Below are 23,402 nucleotides of genomic sequence, written 5' to 3'. Positions count from 1 at the left end.
CCTTCTCAGAGGGACCCACCTGCTCCAAGAGCCATGTCTCTCTCTCCGGACCCCACCTCATTGCTCTTTCCTGTGTGACGTGGATTGGGTTATCTTCTCTCTGGCGATCAGTGTTACCCAACCTCTTTGTGCTCTTCTCCTGTTATCCCCCACCTGGTTCTGGGAATGACAAGATAGGCTTCACGGGTGTCTAGCTCTTAGTCCTCCAAGAGTCAATATGGCAGCTCGTACGAATGATACTCGTGATTAACGGTTGAACGAAACCGCCGACGGTTAAGTGACGAGACATTGAGCGTCCAGGACCTGCTGTCTGCTTCTCTGAGAATGAATGGCCTGGCCTGGTCCCTCCCCAGAGGGCCCTGCTCAGGGACACGATGCCCAGGAACGTGGGGCTGCGGCTTCCTTAGAGTAGGCTGCCACCTTGTTCCATCTCGATTGGGTGGGAAGAGCCATTGAACTGGAGCCGGAAAGGAGGGGACCCAAGCTTGATTTGCACTGAGGGTGTGTCAGAGATGGGGAAAGAAGCTTCCATCCTGAAGGAGGGGGGCTTCGAGGAGGAGACCAGGAGGGGTGCTATCAAATGGACCCCCCAACCCCCGGAATGTGGCTCCCGGGAATTCTGGTTTGGAGAAAACTGTCAAGAGGAAAGCAGGTTGACAGGGTGGCGTGGCTTACCCGTTGGGGAAGGTGTGGAGTCAGGCCCCAGTGATATTCCAGCTGCGATCGGCAAAGTTGATTGTTCTCGCAGGAGAGAGCCCAGGGACCCACACTTGTTGTACACTAGAGAGCGCTAGTGAGCAGGTGTCTATACGTGTGAAGAATGTGGTAGGTGTTCTGATCCAAAGGAAGGCTTCAGGGCGCCTGGGGGGCTTAGTCGGTTAAGCGTCCGACTTGGGCTCAGGTCATGGTCTCACAGTTTGTGAGTTCGAGCCCCACATCGGGCTCTGTGCCGACAGCTCAGAGCCTGGAGCCTGCTTCAGATTCTGTCTCTCTCTCTCTCTCTCTCTCTCTCTCTCTCTGTCCCTCCCCCACTCACCTCTGTCCATCTCTCTCTCTCTCAAAAATAAGACTAAACATTAAAAATTTAAAAAAAAGAGAGAGAGGGAGACTTCAATCCACATCAGAGAACTACACGTGCACACACACACACACACACACACACAAAAGTGCGCGCACACGAGGTGTGTGCACCCCACAAGGTGCACACGGAAGCCAGCCTGCCTCTTTCCCTTGCTCTAACGGGAACCCTGAGTGCTGTCCTGTTGGACGAAATGTGCAGGCAAATCTGCAGCTTGCCCAGCCTGATGCCCTCAGGTATCGGGAAGTCCCTAGAGCGCAGCACAAAAACTTCATCACCCACCCCCTTTAGGGCCGCCTCCTTTCTCTCGCTCTGCCCTTTCCCAGGCCAGGAGACGTCAGCGAGGCCGGCATGGGCACAGATGGTTTCTGCGTTGTTTTTCTAAATTACCTCCTGTCTCCCTCATCTGAGGCTGGGGAGAGGCTGGCCCGCGGCTCTGTAGGTGTGTGCGTGCAGAAGGAAAGATCCGGAAGGTCTTACGCGACGGGCACGGCTGTAACCGGGCACCAGCGCCTGCTGGGCACCGTCCAAATGTCGTCCCTCAGAGTGGCCCCTTGGGTGACAGGCTGGGTGCTGTGCACCTTGTTGGCCACGCCTGTCCCTCTCTGGGCTCCTGTGTCCTCCAGCTGCAGGAAACAGAGTGTTCTGGGCCTGTCCCTCCTCCCTGCAGGCACGGGCTCTCAGAGGCAGAGCTGAAGGATGTCCTGTCCCTGGATGACGAGGTCCTGCAGGCCGTCTATCAGGACTGGACCCCGCCCAGCAAGGAGCTCCTGCGTTTCCCACCGCTGCTCTGGGTACGGCTTCGTCGGGATCTGGGCCACTGCTTGGCCCGGCGGCCCGTGGACGGCTTCACGCTCCTGGCCGTGGCCCACAGGTGGGTCCCGCGTGGCGGTATTGCTGTCTGGGTGCCCGAGGGCCAGGACTCACTCATCAGCCTCTTCCTTGTTCCAGATCCTTCTTCTCTTTATTTTTTAAATTTTTTTAATATTTAATTTTTGATACACAGAGAGAGAGACTCAGAGTGTGAGCAGGGGAGGCGCAGAGAGAGAGGGAGACACAGAATCTGAAGCAGGCTCCAGGCTCTGAGCTGTCAGCACAGAGCCCCACGTGGGGCTCGAACTCACAAACCGTGAGATCATGACCTGAGCTGAAGTTGGCTGCTTAGCCGACTGAGCCACCCAGGCGCCCCTCCAGATCCTTCTATCCCTTTCCCCAGCGAACCAGCGTGGCATTCAAGGGTTTCCACATCACCGACTCGGACACAACTAACTTGTTTTTGAAACTGAAGATAAATTCTCATAACATAAAATGCATCGTGTTAAAACATACAAATTCAGTAACATGTAACACATCCACAATGTTGTGTCACCAGCCTCTCTAAATAGTTCTAGAACAATTCTATCCCCCCGAAAAGGACACCTTGCCCCCATCAGCAGTCACTGCCCCCCCCCCCCCCCCCCCCCAGCTCCAGGGGACCCGCTAATCCGCTTTCTGTCTGTATGGATTTGCCTGATCTGGACGTTTCATATACACGGGATCAGACAACATGTGGGATGTTGTCTCCTTCCTTTCCCTCCCCCACAGAAGGCAGGGTGTCCCCTCAGCATCATTTGGGGGACAGGGAACAGTAGATGAGGAATATGCCCCCTGAAGCGTGGAGCCCAGCTCAGGGCTTGAACTCATGACCCTGAGATCAAGACCGGAGCTGAGATCAAGAGTCTGACACTTACCCGACTGAGCCACCCAGGCGCCCCTGAACACCTATTTTTAAATTCTTTTGGTCTATACCTGGGAGTGAAGTTGCTGGGTCAAACAGGACCTTATTTTGTGTTTCACTTATGAAGGGATCCAAATGTGCCTTTTTCAAGTGAGTATATTAACTGGGAAAGAAGAAAGATAGGCCAATTTATAGACAAATGGCCACCGACGGGGCAGGCGGTCAGCAGAGCCAGCGCGCATCAGCGGGGGGCCAGGGAGGGGCCTGCATATGGGAACAGCCCCTGGAAGGCCGGTGGCGCCCTCCGAGCTCACCCAGGCCCCAGGCCCACGAGCCCGTGTCCCCTCTCCACAGGCAGCTGGCCGAGGTGGTCCAAGAGCGTTACCTGTCCGGCGCTGAGAGGGCCAGGATGCACGGGGTCTTGGCTGACTTCTTCTCAGGGGCCTGGAGTCAGGGCACCAAGAAGCTCATCACCCTGCCGCTCGTGGGGAAGCCCCTGAACCTGGACCGCATGGTGAGCTGTCGGTCTGGGATCCCGGCTCTCGGCCTGCCGCGCAGGCAAGGTCAAGGCAGCCTGGTGGGGACCACCCGGCTCCTTCCTTCTTTTCCACCCAGAATGCCATCCTGACCTTCTTCCTTTCCCTTCCCAGAGAAGGTGGGATGTCCCCTCAGCCTCTGAGCATGATTTGGGGGGTGGGGAGCAGCAGAAGAGGAATATGACCCCCCATCCCCAACATTCCAGAGGGGGGAGGGAAGAATCACAATATTCAGGAGTATGTGAGAATGGCCCTGAACTCCTGAGGTCTCCTGCCTTTGGGCCTTTGCACATGCCATTGCCTGGCCCTGAAATACCGTTGTTTTCTGATATGGTTCACCACAGACTCCTACTTAACCTCCGAGGCCCAGCTCCAATGCCCCTTGGATTCCCTGAGCCCCAAGTTCCTCCCTCTGCCCTGGCCCTGCCTGTGGTGGGTGTGAGACATCTCTGTCTGGAATTGTGTCCCAGTCCCCTCCAGGGGCACCCGTGTTTGTGGAGCGGATGAACGAGCTTGTGTCTCAGCAGCCTGATTGTCGCGTCCCCCCCGCACCCCCCTCCCCGCCCCCCGCAGGTGGCCCCTCAGCCTCTGTGGTTCTCAGACACCGTCGCAAATCTGCGGAAGCTGAAGGAGTTGCCTCATCACCTGGTCCACTCAGGCCGCCTTGAGGAGCTGAAGCAGGAGGTTCTGGGTAAGGGTCGCACCCATTTTGGAGGAGCCTGAGCGGGTCCCAACCCTCCACAGGGCTCCCTCCTCGAGAGGCTTGGGAAGGGTGAAGGGCAAACGTCAGAATCCTTGATTCCTCTTAAGATAGTGGTTCTCACCAGGGGCCATCCTGTGCCCCCCACACACACACCAGCAGCAGGGGACACATGGCAATATCTGGGGACATTTTGGTTGTCACAGCTCGGGGAAGGGAGTGCTACTGGCATCTAGTGCTAGCTGATAGTGCAGAGGTGAGAAATGTGGTCTGGGGATGAGACCCTGTCTGTCTGTCTGTCTGTCCTCTCTATCCCCTATCACCTCTCTTCCTGTCCATCTTCCTATTTGTCTCTCTGTCCATCTGTTCATCCCCGTGAGTCTCGACCAGGGGTGATTCTGTACCCAGGAGACTGTTGGCAATGCTCACGTTTCTGGTGATTATCACTGCGGAGGTGCTGTGGCATCTGGTGGGTGGGGGCCAGGCCCCCCCACAAGGTACGGCCCCACCTCAGAGAACGAACCGGCCCCAGACCCCAGCAGTGCTGAGGCCGCGAACCCCTAGAGAAATGGAGAGGGGAGAGGCAGCTCCCAGCATGAACCAGAAGGACACGTGTGCCCTACAATACCCCCTTCCCCACCCCCCTACAGGCAGCATGAACTGGATCTCCTGCCGCGCCATCGCTGGAGGCCTCGACAGCCTGCTGGACGACTTTGACCTGTATGCCCCTTACCTGGACTGTCCGGAGGTCGGCCTGGTCCGGGAAGCCCTCCAGCTGTGCCGCCCAGCCGTGGAGCTCCGAGGCATGGGTGAGTCGGCATGGCCGGGGGCTCCGCTCAGCGCTGACTCCTAGAAGCTCATTCTCCCCACCAAGACCCCAGCTGGGTTTTCATTAGCTGGCACACCTTTCCTGTCTACGCCTATGGGCTTTCTAGAATTTTTGAATTGAACCTGGAAGAGCTTTGGAGTGAAGCATTTTCTAGAAAGGGCCAGGTAGGAAAACTGTCAGGCAAAAATCGGTGAAATTATGTCAATATTAATATAATTAGAGAGGAAACACATTCCCATAATTGTTTGATTGATAACATCTGAAATAGCATGATAGTAGTTGAACGTGACTTTTTGTAACTCAAGTCTACTGGCGTAAGAAGGGGTGGGGGCTCCTGGGTGACTCAGTCGGTTAAGCGTCTGACTTCGGCTCAGGTCATGATCTCATGGTTCGTGTATTTGTGGATTCGAGTCCCAAGTTGGGCTCTGTGCTGACAGCTCACAGCCTAGAGCCTGCTTTGGATTCTGGGTCTCCCTCTCTCTGCCTCTCCTCCACTCATGCTCTGTTTCTCTCTCAAAAATAAATAAACATTAAAAATTTAAAAAAAAGAGAGAGAAAGAAGGGCCAGTTTTTGCTCTGAAGGAAAACATTTTGCCTCATTGGGGTTCAAAGTCAGTGTTTCCTGCCATCCCATCAATTGCAAATATCGATCTGCAAAAACCATTCTCAGCTCTTCCGGGGGAGGGGGAGCCGGTTGGGCTGGGTTTGGCCCACCCTCTACCCTAGAGCTTGAAGAATCTCTGATTCTCTGCCCAGGATGGTGTTTTTGTTCGTTTTTATCTTTGTTTTTTCAATTATGGTAAAATACACATAACACAAAATGTACCATCTTAACCATTTTTAAGCACACAGCTCAATGACATTAACCACATTCCCATCGGTGGGCAGCCATCACCGCTGTCCATCTCCAGGATCTGTTCATCCTGCAAAACTGAACCTGTGTCCCCATTAAACACACATACCTGGTTCCCTTCTCCCAGGCCCTGGCACCCACCATCTACTCTCTAACTCTATGAATCTGAGTAGCGTAGGGACTTCACATAAGTGGGCTCATACAGTGTTGGCCCTTCTGTGTCTGGCTTCTGTCACACAGCTTAATTTCTTCGGTGTTCATCCATGGTGTAGCAGCGTCAGAATCTCCTTCATTTTTAAGGCACAATAACATTGCCTTGTGCAGAGGGACCACATTTCATTTCTCCATTCACCCACCGATGGACACCTGGGTCGTTTCTACCTAGAGCCCGCTGTGAATAATGCTGGTGTGAACACAGGGATTTTCAACTCCTCGGAGTAGACACCCAGAAATACAATTGTTGGATCAGATCGTAATTCGATGTTTATCTTTTCAAGAAACCGCCATACAGCAGCTGCACCATTTTACATTCCCACCAGCAGGGGGTGCGTGAGGGTTCCAATTTCTCTGTGCCCTCCCCAGCACTTGTCACTTCCTGATTTTTAAAAAGAATTAACAGTCATCCTAATGAGTGTGATGTGGTCAGAGGGTTTTTTATCATACGATCCCCACCTGGTTTTGATTTGAGGGTTTTAATAAGGAGTTTTATAAAGGTGCTTAAAGGGGCGCCTGGGTGGCTTAGTCGGTTAAGCGTCCGACTTTCGCTCAGGTCATGATCTCGCGGTTTGTGGGTTCGAGCCCCGCGTCGGGCTCTGTGCTGACTGCCAGCTCAGAGCCTGGAGCCTGTTTCAGTCTGTGAGTCCCTCTCTCTCTGACCCTCCCCACTCACGCTGTCTCTCTCTCTCTCTCTCTCTCCTAGAAATAAATAAAAATATTAAAAAAAATAAATAAATAAAGGTGCTTAAGTCCCGATATCCCTTCTGTGGCTCCCTTGGAGCTTAACCAAATGCTCCTCCTAGGAGAAGCCTGTCCAGCCACCACTAAGCCTGGACACCCCCCAGCTCCTGCATTCTCCATCCCTACACCCTTTTTCCATCTGCCTCCGCTCTTTTTTTTTTTTAATGGGGGGGAGGGGCAGAAAGAGAGAGAACCCCAAGCAGACTCCACGCTCAGCACAGAGCCCAACATGGGGTTCGATACATGACCCTGGGGTCATGATCTGAGCTGAAATCAAGAGTCATACACTCAACCAACTGAGCCACCAGGGTGCCCCTGCCTTAGCTCTTTTTTTTTTTTTTAATATTTTTATTTATTTCTAGGACAGAGAGAGAGAGACAGCGCGAGCAGGGGAGGGTCAGAGAGAGAGGGAGACACAGACTCTGAAACAGGCTCCGGGCTCTGAGCTGGCAGTCAGCACAGAGCCCGACGCGGGGCTCGAACCCACGAACCGCGAGACCATGACCTAAGCGAAAGTCGGACGCTTAACCGACTAAGCCACCCAGGCGCCCCTTTAGCTCTTAATTACTATTTCTGTCGGTTTTCTTTTGCATCACCTGTGAGTCCCACTGGACTCCGAGCTCTGTGCGGGTAGGGGTACCATCCACTAATCCTCTGCCAAATTGCCAGCTCTACCACCTGGACCAGTCCTGGCCAACAACACAGATCTTGAGCCCCACAGTGTCCATTCAAATCTGGGCTTTGCTACCTGTGATCGTGCAAGCCCCACCCTGCCTTGCTGTCCTCAGTCTTTCCATCTGCAAAATGGGGGTGCTGCTCAACCCTCCTACCTACAGCTGCTGGGGAAAGGTATGCAAGTCAGTTCATGCAGAGCCTGTCCCCATGGTGCCATCTAAGCGTCCTGTTACTGCCACATAACAGCATCAACATTGTTGATGTGAATGGCCTTGGACAAGCTTTGCATCACCTGCAAAATGTGGGATTGGACTAAAGTATGTCCAGGATGCCACCCAAGTGGAAGGTGTCGGGGCCCAACATCAGCTTATGCCTTTCAGTTGTAAACCTCACAGGGAGTGATTCACCAGGAAAACAGCCTTGGGAACAGCTGCCCAGTTTGAGGGAAGATTTAAAAGCCCAAATCACAGCATGTTCTTTGCAGGAATCCTTGATTAACAACCTGCGGCTTGCCCAGCACCAGCAGGTGTAGGAATGAATGTCGCCACCAGAGGGCGCAGCTGGCCAACCTTGAACTTGGAGCCGGCTCCTAAAAGCCCGCCTGCATTCCCAATTTCTCCTATTGCCTCAGGCTCCAGGATGATTGGGTGGGATGACGTTTCTGACTCAATTTTTATTTTAAAAGCTGACATTTTGTTCATCATGAGCTTGGGGGGGCCTTCATTTCGATTTTTTAAAATATTGCATTAAAGTAATATTTATCTTGATGGGTTGTGTTTGTTGGTGCAACCTTAAATTTTGCACCCATGGTGGGTGGGGCACTTGACCCTGGTCCTGACCTTGTCTCGTTACACCCACCAGCCAACCAAGGCACAAGGCATTGTCACCATTGCCCCAAACTCCGCGGTTAGGGTAAGCCGACCACAGAGAAAATAAACTGTTGCCTTCAGCGTCCCTGGTCTTCACTCGAGGTTGGAATAAAACTTTTTGGGTTGGCCTCTTGCTGGCTGTGTGACCTTGTACAAGTTGCTTAACCTCTCTGAGCCTCAGTGGTCCCCTTTATGAACTTGGGGTAATAATGATGTTATTGCTGTTGTGAGAGGCAGAAAGCACTGCCCTCTCCAAAGCTATATTCACTTCCTAATCCTTGGAACCTGTGACTCTTACGTGGCAAATGGTGTGATTAAATTAAGGAATTTGAGATGGAGAGTTTATGCTGGATTACCCAGATGGGCTCTAAAGTCAACCCCAAAAGTCTATTAAAATGGAAGCAGGTGGAGATTTGACGGAACGGTCTGGAATCTGCCTCGGGGGTGGCTGGGGGCCCTTTTGCCTTGCTCTGCATTTCACTGCTCAAGCTTGTTGCCTAAAAGCGGCCTCTACAACTTACAGGGTGTCCATGATGTTCTAGGTGCTAAGAACAGAGCAACGAACCAGACAGATCTCATCCCTGTTCTCCAGAAATTCGAAGTCTAGGGTAGTGAGGAGAGGCGAGCCAGGGAATAAACACTTGAAGAAAGGTCCATTGCAGCTGTGATGAGCTGCGGGGTGGGGCAGGTGCGTTTGAGGGTTGGGCTGGAAAATGCTTTTTAATGAAGTGGCTCTTTAGCTAAAATTAGCATGAGAAAGGGGGAAGGCAGGGAGAGGAAGCCTTCCAGGCGGCGGCAAGAGCCTAGCCCAAAGCCCCTGAGGCTAAGAACCACCTGGTGCCCTTGAAGTAAGGGGGTGAATGTTTCTAGGGAAGAAACCGAGGCAGGAGGAGGTGGCCCTTCCCCTTAACGTGAGTCTCCTTTGTTGCAGAGAGGAGCATCCTGTATACAGAACTCCTGGCCAGACTCCACTTCTTCACCACCTCCCATCCGGCCCTGGTGGGACAGCTGTGCCAACAGGCCCAGAACTGGTTCCGGATGTGCCCACACCCTGTGCTGGTACCCTTGGCGGGATTCCTCCAGCCCCCGGGGGGACCCCTCCGGGCAACCCTCACCGGCTGTCACAAGGGTGAGTCTCCGCAACACTGCAAAAATCCGGGCAGTCCCCTCATGCCTGAGGCCAGCGGGTGGCTGGAGTTTCTGGCTGCTCTTGGGGCTCTGCTCTGTCCGTATAGGGGGGTCCCAAGGGTCCCACCCGGGCAGGCCCTTGCTGTCTCATGCTGACTCCACTCTCTCTGCCCCCCAGGGACTGTAGATTACTAGTGTAAATACCACTAATGAGCCCAGAGCAAGGAGGTTCGGACTGACGCAAACAATCGAGGGCCCATCTTTCGGATAGTTTCTGGGATTTACTGGCTTATGCTGGTAAGCCCAAAAGTTAGGGATTGGGCCCGACTGGCCGGTGAGAGGCTGGTGGAACTCATGGATTCTCTCGGGACACCACAAGGTCAGAGAGACCAGAGGACTTAGTTCTCTTTATTTATTTGTTATTCTTCCTTCCCTCCTTTCTGTCTGTGCTTCCATCCATCCATCATCCACCCACCCTCCTTTCCTTCCTTCCTACCTTCCATCCACCCATCTGTCTGTCCATTAGTTATCTTCCTTCCAGCCCTCTGTCCACACCACTTATCTTTCCATTTCTCTCCTCTGGACATCTTCCATTCACTCACTCACCCCACCACCCATCTATGTACCCAGCCATTCATCAATCCGCCCACCCATGTATCAGTTGGTTCATCTATCTATTCATCTACCACCCACCCATCCACTCACCCACTTACCCAGCCAGCCACCTGGCTATCCACTCATCCCCCAGTCTACCTCCACTCATCCACCCCTTTATCTGCCCACCCATAATCCCTTGCATTATTGAAAAGCCACCAAATACAATTAAGCTGTGGCTTAAATGTCAGTTATTGCAAGTCGGGCTATTTCTGTGCCACATGCGCCTGTAGGGAAAGCTACTCCCAAGACATAGTGCCTCCAAAGCAGAAATTCTTTTTTTTTTTAATGTTTTTTATTTATTTCTAGCAGAGAGAGAGAGAGAGACAGCGTGAGCAGGGGAGGGTCAGAGAGAGAGGGAGTCACAGACTCTGAAACAGGCTCCAGGCTCTGAGCTGGCAGTCAGCACAGAGCCCGACGCGGGGCTCGAACCCACGAACCGCGAGATCATGACCTGAGCGAAAGTCGGACGCTTAACCGACTAAGCCATCCGGGCGCCCCATCCAAAGCAGAAATTCTAAGAGACAAAGTACGAAACAGGGAGGAATTGAGTTAGGGACAGCCTCTAGAATGCTGTGTTCAGAAGGGTTCTTAGACGGAATCTGGTTTAATGGGGAAGACTATCCTAATATAGTTCACATGCTATAACAAAGGACAAAATAGCAGTGGCTTAAGTAAAATAGCTCATTTCCTCCCACTCCCACATAACAGTCCAGGCATAAGTAGAGGCAACACAGTGTCTCCAGGTGTCAGGTGTTAGACATAAGCGCACTGCCCCAGTCAAAGGAGGGATGTGGAGACTCGGAGCACAGTGAAGCTAGGGTTTAATCAACGTCCACGCAAGGGCAGGAGTCTGACGGACTGACACTGTTAAGGCAGTTACAGCAGGCAATTTATCTCCTACGGTGCAAGTCCCTCCCCTGGTTCTTCATTGGCTGAGTGCTGGAGAGGTTACCCCTTACCGGAAGGCAAGTCCCTCTCCTGGTTCTCCATTGGCTGAATCCTACAGAGGTTACAGCCTTACCGGGAGGTACGTCCCTCCCCTGGTTTCCCATTGGCTGAGTGCTACAGAGGTTCCGGCCTTACCCGGAAATCGCCTATGCCCATGTAAGGCAAAAAGTATTCTGATTGGAACACATGTACATTCCTTGAGGTGACACAGAGACGCCAGTTCTTGGCGCGTGCTCATTGCAAAGCCCGCAAAAAAATAAGGCTGCGAAACTCAGAAGGGGTGAAGAACCAGGAAGTGAAGTGTCTAAAGGTTTGGGACGCCATTGTGTTGGGGGGAGGGATCCCTACCCATTTTCCAATAGGTTGTCGGTTAAACGGCACAGCTTTTATTTTGGTATTTCGGAAAATGAATCATCTCCCTTACTTCTCACATCAGGGACCTAGACTCTCAATCTTGTTGCTCTGCTATTTTCAGTGTGAGACTTCCATTTGATGGCTCTACAGTGGCTGTTCCCGCCCATACCCTTAGGATGGCCTTTCAGCCAGTGGGAAGGGGAGGGGGATGGCAGACCTCTTCCCTCAGGGGGTGTGGTCCAGAAGCCAAATTTACCGCCACTGTGAGAAGTGTCTCACTGGTAAGAACTTGGCCATCTTCAGCCGCAAAGGAGCCTGGGAAATACGACCTTTGTCCTGGTGAATGCTACTCAGAGAACACCTGCGGACTGTGGGCTTTGTTACAAAAAGAAGGCTGACGGAATGGCTATGGGGGACAAATCAGTGCAGTGACTGATGAGGAAGTTACAGTCACAGAGAAGGTTTTGTTTTTGCCGTTCCCCGGGTAGGGAGACTGTGTTCCAGACCCGCTGTGCCTCTGTAGGAGCCCTAGTTACGTCAGAGCTCAGAAAGTTCCTACCTGCTCTGGGCTTCAGTTTTTTTCGTTTGTTAAGTGAGAAGTCCGAGTTCACATTTCCAAGGTCACACAGTGAGTGACCAGAAAAAGAAAGAAAGAAAGGAGGGAAGAAAGAAGGGAAGGAAGGAAGGAAGAAAGGAGGGAAGGAAGGAAGGAAGGGAGAAAGAAAAAGAAAAGAAAAACAAATCCCATGTCCACACTCCCTGTCCCAATGAGGTGGGAACAAAACCCAGTCCTCTCAGACTCGGACTGGCCCTGATTTCAACACGTCCCCCTATTTTATATATGGGAAACTGAGGCACAGAGCTGGGAAAGGAATCGCCCGTGCGTGAGAACCGCTGAGCTTGAGAGGCACTTTTGCCCTAGCGTCGTCCCTATGAGCAACATAAACCTTACAGTCGAGCTCTGAACCTGGCATCTGACAGTGCTGGAACTTTCTAGGTGTGTGGCTCTGGCCAAGGGACTGAATCTGTGCCTCAGTTTCCCCATCTGTGAAGCGGAGGGTGCCCATTAGAGGACCCCACGGCTGAGCACTCGGGCACGGGAGCTGATGTGGTCCTGATTTTCTATGCGTGGCCGCAGGTATCACCGCCATGGCATGGAGCGTGGAAGAGAAGCTGCTGGTTGTCGGCACCCAGGATGGCGTGGTGGCCGTGTGGGACACGGAAGAGGAGCAGGTGACTCATATACTAACAGGACACACAGGTGAGGCTTGGGGAGTGGGTGGGCTTTGTCAGCTTCATCATCAGGATAAAGAAGACTTCAATGGAATATTTTAAAACATCAAAATGAATGCAAAAAAATCCACCATGAATAAATGCCAAGCTTTCTTAAAGACAGGATTTTGCCGATAGCGCTGTGCCAAGCCATATGGGAGCCAGGGGCAAAACGGAAGCTCAGTAATTTGGCACCTCCTTCAATTTGGCACCCGAGATGAGCGCCTCACTTGCCTAACCTTAACACTAGCCCAAGTCAGACGCAGGTATTTGAGAAGGCGAAATACCGATTGTAATCAGGGCAACAGGATGTCTGAGCAACAATACTCAAAGTGACCGACTTAGGGCAGTTAGGTAAAGAATTTCTCCCAGCTGGGGATGACTCGGCCAAGGCACAAAGGGTGTGAAGAAAGAAGTGTGTGAAGGGCAGGGGGCTGGGAAGAGGAAGGACCTCGCAGGAGTGGCCAAGCAAGCCCAGGGCAAAGGATGGGGGCAGGGAAAGAAGGCTGGTGTGTTTCTAGAACAGCAAGGTAGCCAGGAGACATTGTATCAAATGAAAGAAGGCAGTCACAAAAGCCCAAGGTCAGTATGATTTGTTTACGCGAAATGTCCAGAACAGGCAGATTCAGAGAGACACAAAACAGATAAGTTGTTGCTAGTCAGGGAGGGAGGGATGGGAAGTGATGGTGCATGAGAACAGGGTTCCTTCTGGGGGTGATGGAAACGTTCTGGAATCAGATAGGGGAGAGGGTTGCACAGCACTGCGAATGCATTAGATGCCCCTGAATTACACAGCCCCAAATGGTTTAAGAGATAAGGAGAGAAAGGGGGAGGGAATGCGAGCTTTTTGAGGCTTTGAAAATACTCTAAATGTAGACTGTGGTGATGGCTTCACAGCTCTGTGACCACACAAAGACCAACGAATTGTACCATTGTACGTGGAATGGGTGAATTTCATGCTTGTGAATGATATTTCAATAAAGATGTTAAAACTGTTTTTATCGTTATGGGGCCTCTGAGTGGCTCAGTCCATCGAGCAACCAACTCTTGATTTTGGCTCAAGTCATGATCCCGGAGTCTTGGGATCAAGCCCTGAGTCAGGCTCTGCATTGAGCATGGAGCCTGCTTAAGAGTCTTTCTTTCTCCCTCTGCCCCTCCCTTACTTGCACATACACACACACTCTCTCTCTCCCTCAAATAAAAAAAATATATATCAATGCAATTTAAGTCTGTACACTGTTTCATAATTTTTTTTCTCAACATTTTGCCATCACCAATCTTTTATTTCCATTGAATCTTTTTTTTATTATTATTATTTTTAGTGTTTTATTTATTTCTAGGACAGAGAGAGAGAGACAGCGTGAGCAGGGGAGAGTAGAGAGAGAGGGAGTCACAGACTGAAACAGGCTCCAGGCTCTGAGCTGGCAGTCAGCACAGAGCCCGACGCCAGGCTCAAACCCATGAACCGCAAGATCATGACCTAAGCGAAAGTCGGACGCTTAACCGACTAAGCCACCCAGGCGCCCCTGAATCTTTTTTTTAAACAATTCTATTGAGGGGTGATTGACATACCATTTCACCCATGCTAAGTGTATAACGCAACAATTTTTAGTAGGTTTTCTGAGTTGTACAAGCATCAACCTAATCCTAGAACTTTCCATCACCCCGAGGAGTCCTCTCTGTGCTGCCTGCCCACTGTGGATAACATCTCTGCTCCCACACCCAGCCCCATGGCAGTCACCGATGTGCTTCCTGGGTCTATCAACTTGAATTTGCCAGACATTCCATGCCAAGGGAATTGCACACTATGTGATCTTTTTGCACCTGCCTGGTGTGCATGAGGCTCACCCTCAGGGCCACCTGTGGCAATCGCTTGTTCTCTGCATGGAAGAGTCCATTCCGTTGTCTGGAAGGAACAGTATTTATCCATTCATCAATTGGACGTCATTTACATTGGTTTGAATTTGAGGCTGTTAAGAACCTTGCTGCTGTGATCCATCTGATACCACATTTATCACGTTTCAACGCAGCAAAATATTTCATTCTTCTCAACAGATCACGTTCCAGAGTGTATTAAATGTTTTTTAAAATTTATTTTATTTCGGGGCGCCTGGGTGGCTTAGTCAGGTGGAGCGTCCGACTTCGGCTCAGGTCACTATCTCACACACAGTTCAGAAGTTTGAGCTCCGAGTCAGACTCTGTGCTGACAGCTCAGAACCTGGAGCCTGCTTCGGATTCTGTGTCTCCTCCCTTACCCCCCCTCCCCCCGCCGCTGCCCCTCTTCTGCTCACTCGGTCTTTCTCTCTCAAAAATAAAAACAAATTTTCTTTTGGTTTATTTTATTTCATTTATTTTTTATTTTTGCTATTTAGGCTATTTCTAGTGTTCTGCTATTATGGATAACACTGCAATGAATCTCTTTTTACTCTCATCAACATTTTTTTCCTGCTGTTGAATATTTCCAGTGAGTAGGAGTCTTAACTGGAGGATATGAGCATTTCTATGGGTTTTGAGAAATGGCATCTTGCATCTTGCTGCCTCCCCAACAGACTGTATATATGTAGCAGAATAACACCCCCTAACCCCACAGCATCAGATGTTCTCAACATATTCTTTTTTTTCCCCCCAGAGCTAGGAGTGAGGTGGGTACTGACAGAGTATCTGTCAGATTCCATTCATTTTATTATCATCAGGATGGCTAGTATCACATAGGTCTGTCCGATATTTGTGTTTCTGTGTGTATGGGCCATCTATTCAGGACCTGAACCCATCTACCCATGGACCTTGATTCATTTTTAAAAAGTCATTGAACTCTTATTATTTGCAATTAGAAAAGTCGGTAATAAGCTTACTGACAAAACGGAGTGTAAAATTTCCCATCACATGCTGGCAAGCTAGAAGTAGTTTGCCATGGCTTGCAACATCTGATTGTGAAGTTCTCAGGAACGTGGTGAGGCAGTGATCAAACACAGCCATTATTAAATACTACAGTATAGACACAGTTAAGTCTATTAAAACAAGATAATATTCAAAACTCATTGCTTTCCTTTTTTTATGTTTATTTATTTATTTTGAGAAAGCAAGGGAGTTCCAGCAGAGGAGGGGCAGAGAGAGAGAAGAGAGAGAATACCAAGCTGAGAGCTCAGAGCCCAACCTGGGGCTTAAATTCACAAGTTGCGAGACCATGACCTGAGCAGAAACCAAGAGTCAGACACTTAACCTTAACTGAATGAGCCACCCAGGCGCCTCAAAACTCATTACTTTCAAAGCATTATACTATACTTTATTACCTATGTGCTTGGCTACCACACCCATTAGGTGGAAATGGGCTGCTACTGAGCTCTCTTCTCAACCTTATATTCAATGAGGTCAGGTTAGTGGCTTGAAATCAAACATGGGGGGGGATATTTACACCAAGGAAATTGACAAAACTCCAGAAAGCAGGGCTTTCCCCAACCCCTTTGGAGAGCCAGGTGTTAATCATTCATCAGCATATTGTTGTTCTAGTCCCTTCCCTGAGCAGGTGTTTGGATAGACACAAATACATACAGTTTTATATTTAGTCCTATAAGCGTTTGCTTGTATGACCTTTTGGTTTTTTCAGTTAACATCACATATTTTGCCTCTTTCCATGTTATGTGTATATCTCTAATTCATTTTAACTGTGACATAGCATTCCACATATGGAGATATTTTGTAACACATTACTACTTATAACACTTTTGGTTGAAAAATACCCAAACCACAACAAATCAAAATTACCCACTGTCCTACTGTCCTTGCAATTATAAAGAAGTAAAACCCCATTTAGTCTCTCCCACCCTTCCGTCTCCATGGAAGTGATGGGTAGTCAGAGTTTGTTAAATGCCGGAAGCAATTTTTTTCTAGGATCATGCAGACATAGCTCTGAATAAGTTCATGTACTTTGAGTTTTTGTCAAAAGCAGATGGTGTTATTTTATGCACTGGGTTATAACTTGCTTTAGTTGCAATATATTGTAGTATATATAACGTAGCAGTTGAGAGCTTGGGTTCTGGGCTGGAATCTGGCTCCGCTACTTATTAATCATGTGGTTTGGGATAAGTTCCTATACTCGGCTGTGCCTCAGTTTCCATATCTATACAATGGGATAATAATAGTACCTAACAGAATTTTTTATGAGATTAAAGGAATTTAATGCATGTAAACTACTAACCACTCTGCCCGGCACACAGAAACCCCTCAGCAAATATTGGCTGTTGTAATAATTTATTACAGTTAGGTGTATATGTACATACCAATCTTATTATTTTTAATGGCCGTGTAATATTCATTATATGGATATACCATATTTTCTAACAACTCGCTTTTCATAAACAGGTCATTTGCAATTTTTATTTTTATAAGACAATGCTGCAATTAACATCCTATATCTTCACACACTTAGGCTATTATTTCTGTAAGACACATTCTTTTTTTTTAATGTTTATTTATTTTTGAGAGAGAGAAAGATAGAGTGTGAGCAGGGGAGGGGTAGAGAGAGAGGGAGACACAGGCTCCACACTCCAAGCTGTCAGCACAGAGCCTGACATGAGGCTCAGATTCATGAATAGTGAGATCTTGACCCGAGCCGAAATCAGACGCTCAACCAGCTGAGCTACCCAGCTGCCCCTCTGTAAGACACATTTTTTTTTTTTAACTGTTTATTTATTGTTGAGACAGAGAGAGACAGAGCATGAGTGGAGAAGGGTCAGAGAGAGAGGGAGACACAGAATCCAAAACAGGCTCCAGGCTCTGAGATGTCAGCACAGAACCTGACACGGGGCTTGAACCCACGAACCGCGAGATCATGACCTGAGCCAAAGTCGGACGCTTAACCGACTGAGCCACCCAGGCGCCCCTGTAAGACACATTCTTAAAAGTGGGATTTCTGAGTCAAATTGTATGCATATTATTCCTTTTTCCCCTTTTTTTTTCCTGAGCATTCTATTTTGAAATAATTCTAGACTCCTAAGAAGTTGCTAAACTAGTGCAGAAAAGTCCTGCGCACCCGTCATGCACCATAGAAATGCTCACACCCTCCAGTTCAAGACTACTACTCATTGGAAATATTCAACAGAAGGAAAAAATGTTGATGAGAGACTTTGCTGTATTCATGGGTCAGTTCTAGCAGTTTTTTGGTAGAATCTTTTGGGTTCTCCATATAGAGTATCATGTCGTCTGCGAAGAGTGAAGGTTTGACCTCCTCCGGGCCAATTTGGATGCCTTTTATTCCTTTGTGTTGTCTGATTGATGAGGCTAAGACTTCCAATACTATGTCGAATAACAGTGGCAAGAGTGGACATCCCTGCAATGTTCCTGACTTAGGAAGAAAGCTCTCAGTTTTTCCCTATTGAGGATGATATTAGCGTCGGGTCTTTCACATATGGCTTTTATGATCTTGAGGTACAGTCCTTCTATCCCTACTTTCTTGGGGCTTTTTATCAAGAAAGGATGTTGTATTTTGTCAAATGCTTTCTCTGCATCTATTGAGAGGATCATGTGGTTCTTGTTCTTTCTTCTATTGATTGTTTTGCAGCTACTGAACCAGCCCTGCATCCCAGGTATAAATCCCACTTCGTCGTGGTGAATAATTTTTTAAATATATTGTTGGATCTGGTTGGCTAGTATCTTGTTGAGGATTTTTGTATCATCTGATGTTCATCAGGGAAATTAGTCTATAGTTCTCCTTTTAAATGGGGTTTTTGTCTGGTTTTGGGATCAAGGTAATGCTGGCTTCATAGAAAGAATTTCAAAGTTTTCCTTTCATTTCTATTTTTTGGAACAACTTCAAAAGAATAGATGTTAACTCTTCTTTAAATGTTGGGTAGAATTCCCCTGGAAAGCCATCTGGCCTTGGACTCTGGTTTTTTGGGAGATTTTTGATTCCTCATTTGATTTCTTTACTGATTGTGAGTCTGTTCAAATTTTCTATTTCTTCCTGTTTCAGTTTTGGTAGTTGATATGTTTCTAGGAATTTGTCCATTTCTTCCAGATCGCCCGTTCTATTGGCATAGAATAGCCCATAATATCAGTTGTTGCAACTTGTAATTTAGTTTTGCCCCATTCCATTCTTTGTAATTTGATTATGATCGGAGCCATCATCTTTTCTTTGGGAAGCCAGAGAATTTCCAAACCAAGAGGCATTTTGGTAGTTGGAAGGTCAAAATGTTTTCAGCTAACGTATTCTCCCTGACGCTGGCCCACTGCAGGAGAGGTGAGGGATGTGAAGGTGTTTGCCAAAGGGACGCTTGCCCTCTCTGCTTCAAAGGACCACACACTACGCTTGTGGCATCTACTGTCCGGCCAGGAGAAATTCACCATTTGGGATGGGGGCTCAAAAGATCCCACTCAACCTGAGACCTGGAGTCTTCACTTGGATGAAACAAAGAAAGTTGTGTATTTGGCAACTGGCTCAAAGGTAAGAAACACCTGCCCCTGTTTGCAAAGGAAAGAGACCAGAGCTTTCCAAGATGGCATATGCTCTTTCTATAAGGAGGGGCTTCCTGATGGGGGTGGGTGTAGATGGGGGTACACAACCACTCGATAGGATGCTATCAGGGGTTTCAAACTTTACAGTTGGATTAGATGATCTTGTTAGTTCTCTCTGAGGCTGAAGAATTGAGAACTTTCATCTTTTTTAACTGGGTCATTTTTAGTGCTATAAATTTCCCTCAGAGTACAGCTTTACCTGTATCCCACAATCCTTGATATGTCATATTACCATTTGCATCCTGTTTAAAATACTTTCAGTCTTCCCTGTTGATTTGTTCTTTACCCCATGGGCCATTTAGAAGTGTGCTATTTGGGACACCGAGGTGGCTCAGTCAGTTAAGCATCCCACTTCAGCTCAGGTTATGATCTCACAGTTTGTGGGTTTGAGCCCCACATTGGGCTCTGTGCTGACAGCTCAGAGCCTGGAGCCTCCTTCATATTCTGTGTCTCCTTCTCTCTCTGTCCCTCCCCAGCTCATGCTCTGTCTCTCAAAAATAAATAAACGTTAAGAAAAAAAAAACTTTTTTTTAAAAAGAAGCGTGTTGGGGCACCTGGGTGGCCCAGTTGGTTAAACGTCCGACTTCGGCTCAGGTCATGATCTCACAGTTTGTGGGTTCAAGCCCTGCATCGAGCTGTGTGCTAACAGCCAGCTCAGATCCTGGAACCTGTTTCAGAATCTGTGTCTCCCTCTCTCTCTGACCTTCCCCTGCTCACACTGTCTCTCTCTCTCTCAGAAATAAATAAAACATTAGAAACATTAAAAAAAAAAGAAGCATGCTATGAATTTCCAGATATGTGAAAGGTTCTCAGATAACTTACATTCCCCCCCCACCAACTTAATTTCATTTGTATGAGGAATCCTTTCAAATGTATTAAGATTCATTTTATGATCTTTTTTTTGGTAAATGTTCTACACGCAACTGAAAATAATCTGTATCCTGCTGTATTATTCTTTTATGTCCATTATAACCCTATGGTCTGATTGCTTTATGAATAGAGACAGACAGAAGAATAGTGAGTGAAAGCTTAGGAGCTAAAGGCTAGGGGAAAAAATCTCCAGCTAACTCCCAGATTTGCAACCTGAGTGATCTTGATCGTATCACCTTACCTCTCTGCCTCCATTCTTCATCTTCCAGATGAGATAATGACTAAAACACTTGGCATGGTGCTTGGTACATAGAAAGCACCAAGTAATTAGTAGCTATTAATTTTTATATTTTATTACTAAATGGCAGTTGTTAATGTAAGTAATATTGGTCCTCATATGGGACAGTAGAGTTTATAAGCTGCCAATATTATTTAAATTGATTTCCCTTGTTTCTTTTTACTTTTTAAAAAATGCTTATTTTATTTTATCATCCAAAGCAGGCTCCAGGCTCTCAGCTATCAGCACAGAGCCGAACGCGGGGCTCAAACCCACGAACTATGAGATCATGACCTGAGTCGAAGTTGGATGCTTAACAGACTGAGCCACCCAGAGGCCCCTAAATGTTTATTTTATTTTTGAGAGAGAGAGAGTGAGCAAACACATGCCCCGGCGCACAAGCAGGGGAGGGACAGAGAGAGGAAGACAGGGGATCTGAAGCAGTCTCTGAGCAGTCAGCAGAGAGCAGGGTGTGGGGCTCGAACTCACGAACCATGAGATCATGACCTAAGACTGAGCCACCCAGGCGCCCTTCTTACTCTTTTAAAAGTGACTAATAAAAAATGCAATGCCACATACAACTTGACTTATATTTTTACTGACAGTGTGGGCTTAAATATCAGAGAGGTGTTGATTGATTTCAAAACTGGTTAAAGACATCATTTGTTATCAGCATAAGTTTGGAAAATACAGTAAAGAAATAAGAAATAATAAATAATCGCTAAAACAACCACTGTTAACATTACATGATTTTATTTTATGTGGTATGTGCGTGTCCATATATATACACGAGTGTATATATTTCACAAAATGGGGATAAAAATCATACATAAAGCTATTGATGCAGTTTTATAAATCTATTTTTATTTGTCCATGACCTTAAGCATTCTTCAGAAACCGCGTGCTTAGCAACTTTGTAAGATTTCCTTGCATGATTCCACCGTAATTTATTTAACTGATCCCTTACTACTGGACAGATAAGTCGTTTCCAGTTTTTTGCACTTTCAAATAACTGAGGCAACTTTCCTTCTACATAGATCTTTGTATCTCTCTGTATTTCTTTAAAGTAAACCCGAGGGGCGCCTGGGTGGCTCAGTCAGGTAAGCATCTGACTTCGGCTTAGGTCATGATCTCATGGTTTGTGAATTTGAGCCCTGCATCCTGTTCTGTGCTGACAGCTCAGAGCCTGGAGCCTGCTTCTGATTCTGTGTCTTCCTCTCTCTCTGCCCCTCCCTTGCTCGCACTCTCCCTCTCTTGAGAGTAAATAAACATTAAAAAACTTTAGAGTGCACCCCAAGAGTAGAATTAATGGGCAAATGTTTACTATTTAAATGGTTACTGTCGATTTAAAAAGGTACTTTTTCTGGTGAGGTTAAATATGAAACGCGCTAATCAGTGATTCCTTGAAGCGAACACATATGTGAATGTAGACGGCGTGGCTGCCTCTGCTCCCATTTGTAAGATGGTCACTTTGGAAAAATTTTTAGATTAGTGGAAAAGTGATAACGCTATCAGAAAGGGTTCCCATATGCCCTTCTTGTTCATCTCTTGTAATATCAACATCTCGCATAACCAGGGTCCATTTGCCCCAGCTAAGCCGTTAACCTTGGTAATTTCTATCAGCCTCACTCAGACTGTGCTTGGATTGCATCAGTTTTTCCACAGCTGACCTTTTGCAGCCCCCGGATCTAATCCAGGACACCTCTCCTGTCTGCCTCTTTTCAGTGCTACCAGGGTTGAAAACAAAACGCACGCACCACGAAAGAGCGTGGGTTTTGCGTTTGCTTCTGGAAAACCCGCAACCCAGGTCTCTCACTGAGATTTCCCTTCCTGTTCACGACTCCAATAGGTCAGTGCGTGGAACCTAGAAACCGCACAACTGGTATTCCGCATCCCGGGAGACCCCTCCGACGGCTGGCTGCTCACCGTAGCGCTGGCTTCCCGGGCCGTGCTGCTCACCGTGTCGCAGCGTGGCGTGGTCAGTCTGTGGAGCTCAGCCACAGGGAAACCGCAGGGGAGGCAACCTTTATCTGGGATCAAGGAGGAAACACCTACCTGCGGGGTCTCGGTCCAGAAGCAAGGGAAGATGGTCACCGGGTTTAGCAAGGGCTCCATCTGTCTGGTAAGCCTCCGTCCTGAAAGGGGGGCGTCCGCCTGGCTTGGCTCCAGAGTGCTCAGAGGTCCTAGAAGTTGGGAGAAACCACTTCACCTCTGATTATTTATGTTTTATTTTAGTTTTGAGAGAGAGAGAGAGACACAGAGAGTGAGCAGGGGAGGGGCAGAGAGAGGGAGGCGCAGGATCCGAAGCAGGCTCCAGGCTCCGAGCTGTCAGCACAGAGCCCGACGCGGGGCTCGAACCCACAAACCATGAGATCATGACCTGAGCCAAAGTCGGATGCTTAACCGACTAAGCCACCCAGGCGCCCCTGCCTTTGGTCTTCTCCTAAACGACATTGGGCTTCTTAATTCTAGGGATTTGCAACTCAGTGGGTTCAGGAAACATCCCTTGGTGCGTCCCGGAGACTGGCCAGTGCAGGTTGCCGTTGGCACTTGGTCCTGACAAAAATGTCTCCAGACATTGCCAACTGTCCTTGGCCAGCGAGGGCGGCACAAAACTGCCCTCCCCACCTCTTGAGAACCACTGTCCCAGACACGTTACATGAAAAAAGCAAACTTGAAGAACAGTATCTGTGATAGATGGTGCAGAAAAGGATGGTCGTGTAAATGCTCGTCTGTACAAGCAGGTACTCAGCAAAGTAGGTGACGGTCCCTGATGGGGAGAAGGGAGAACGGCAGGGAAGGTGGAGCAGTGTTCGTGTGTGCTCTGAATACTTCTTTTTTTCCTATTTTATACGGTATTGTTTAATTTTTTAAGTTTTAAAAGAATTTTTTTTTTACTCAGTAGTTTAAAAAAATCAACGGGGGGGGGGGCACCTGGGTGGCTCAGTCAGTTAAGCATCCGACTTTGGCTTAGGTCATGATCTCACGGTTTGTGGGTTTGAGCCCCACGTCGGGCTCTGTGCTGACAGCTTGGAGCCTGGAGCCTGTTTCAGATTCTGTGTCTCCCTCTCTCTCTGACCCTTCCCTGCTCACGCTGTCTTTCTCTCTCTCAGAAATAAATAAAACATTAAAACATGTTTTTAAAAATAAAAAATAAAAATATCAATGGTAA

The 23,402-nt window shown here is 48.3% G+C and overlaps 1 protein-coding gene across 1 annotated transcript in view; it reads left to right on the top strand.

Annotated features, from left to right (window-relative positions):
• NWD1 (NACHT and WD repeat domain containing 1) overlaps positions 1 to 23,402 on the top strand; it is a 49,296-nt gene that overhangs the window by 11,668 nt on the left and 14,226 nt on the right. Inside the window, exons 3-10 of the mRNA XM_039243255.1 lie at positions 1,749 to 1,952; positions 3,150 to 3,309; positions 3,905 to 4,022; positions 4,682 to 4,840; positions 9,146 to 9,343; positions 12,440 to 12,562; positions 18,804 to 19,012; positions 22,080 to 22,352. Of these exons, the coding sequence (XP_039099186.1) occupies positions 1,749 to 1,952; positions 3,150 to 3,309; positions 3,905 to 4,022; positions 4,682 to 4,840; positions 9,146 to 9,343; positions 12,440 to 12,562; positions 18,804 to 19,012; positions 22,080 to 22,352 (1,444 nt within the window). The remainder of the gene's footprint in view (positions 1 to 1,748; positions 1,953 to 3,149; positions 3,310 to 3,904; positions 4,023 to 4,681; positions 4,841 to 9,145; positions 9,344 to 12,439; positions 12,563 to 18,803; positions 19,013 to 22,079; positions 22,353 to 23,402) is intronic.

This window comes from Hyaena hyaena, unplaced genomic scaffold, assembly GCF_003009895.1.
Source record: "Hyaena hyaena isolate Hyena2069 unplaced genomic scaffold, ASM300989v1 scaffold_227, whole genome shotgun sequence".
NCBI classification, from domain to species: Eukaryota; Metazoa; Chordata; class Mammalia; order Carnivora; family Hyaenidae; genus Hyaena; species Hyaena hyaena.
The sequence above is the reverse complement of the archived record's forward strand: the minus strand, read 5'-3'. Positions and strand labels throughout refer to the sequence as shown.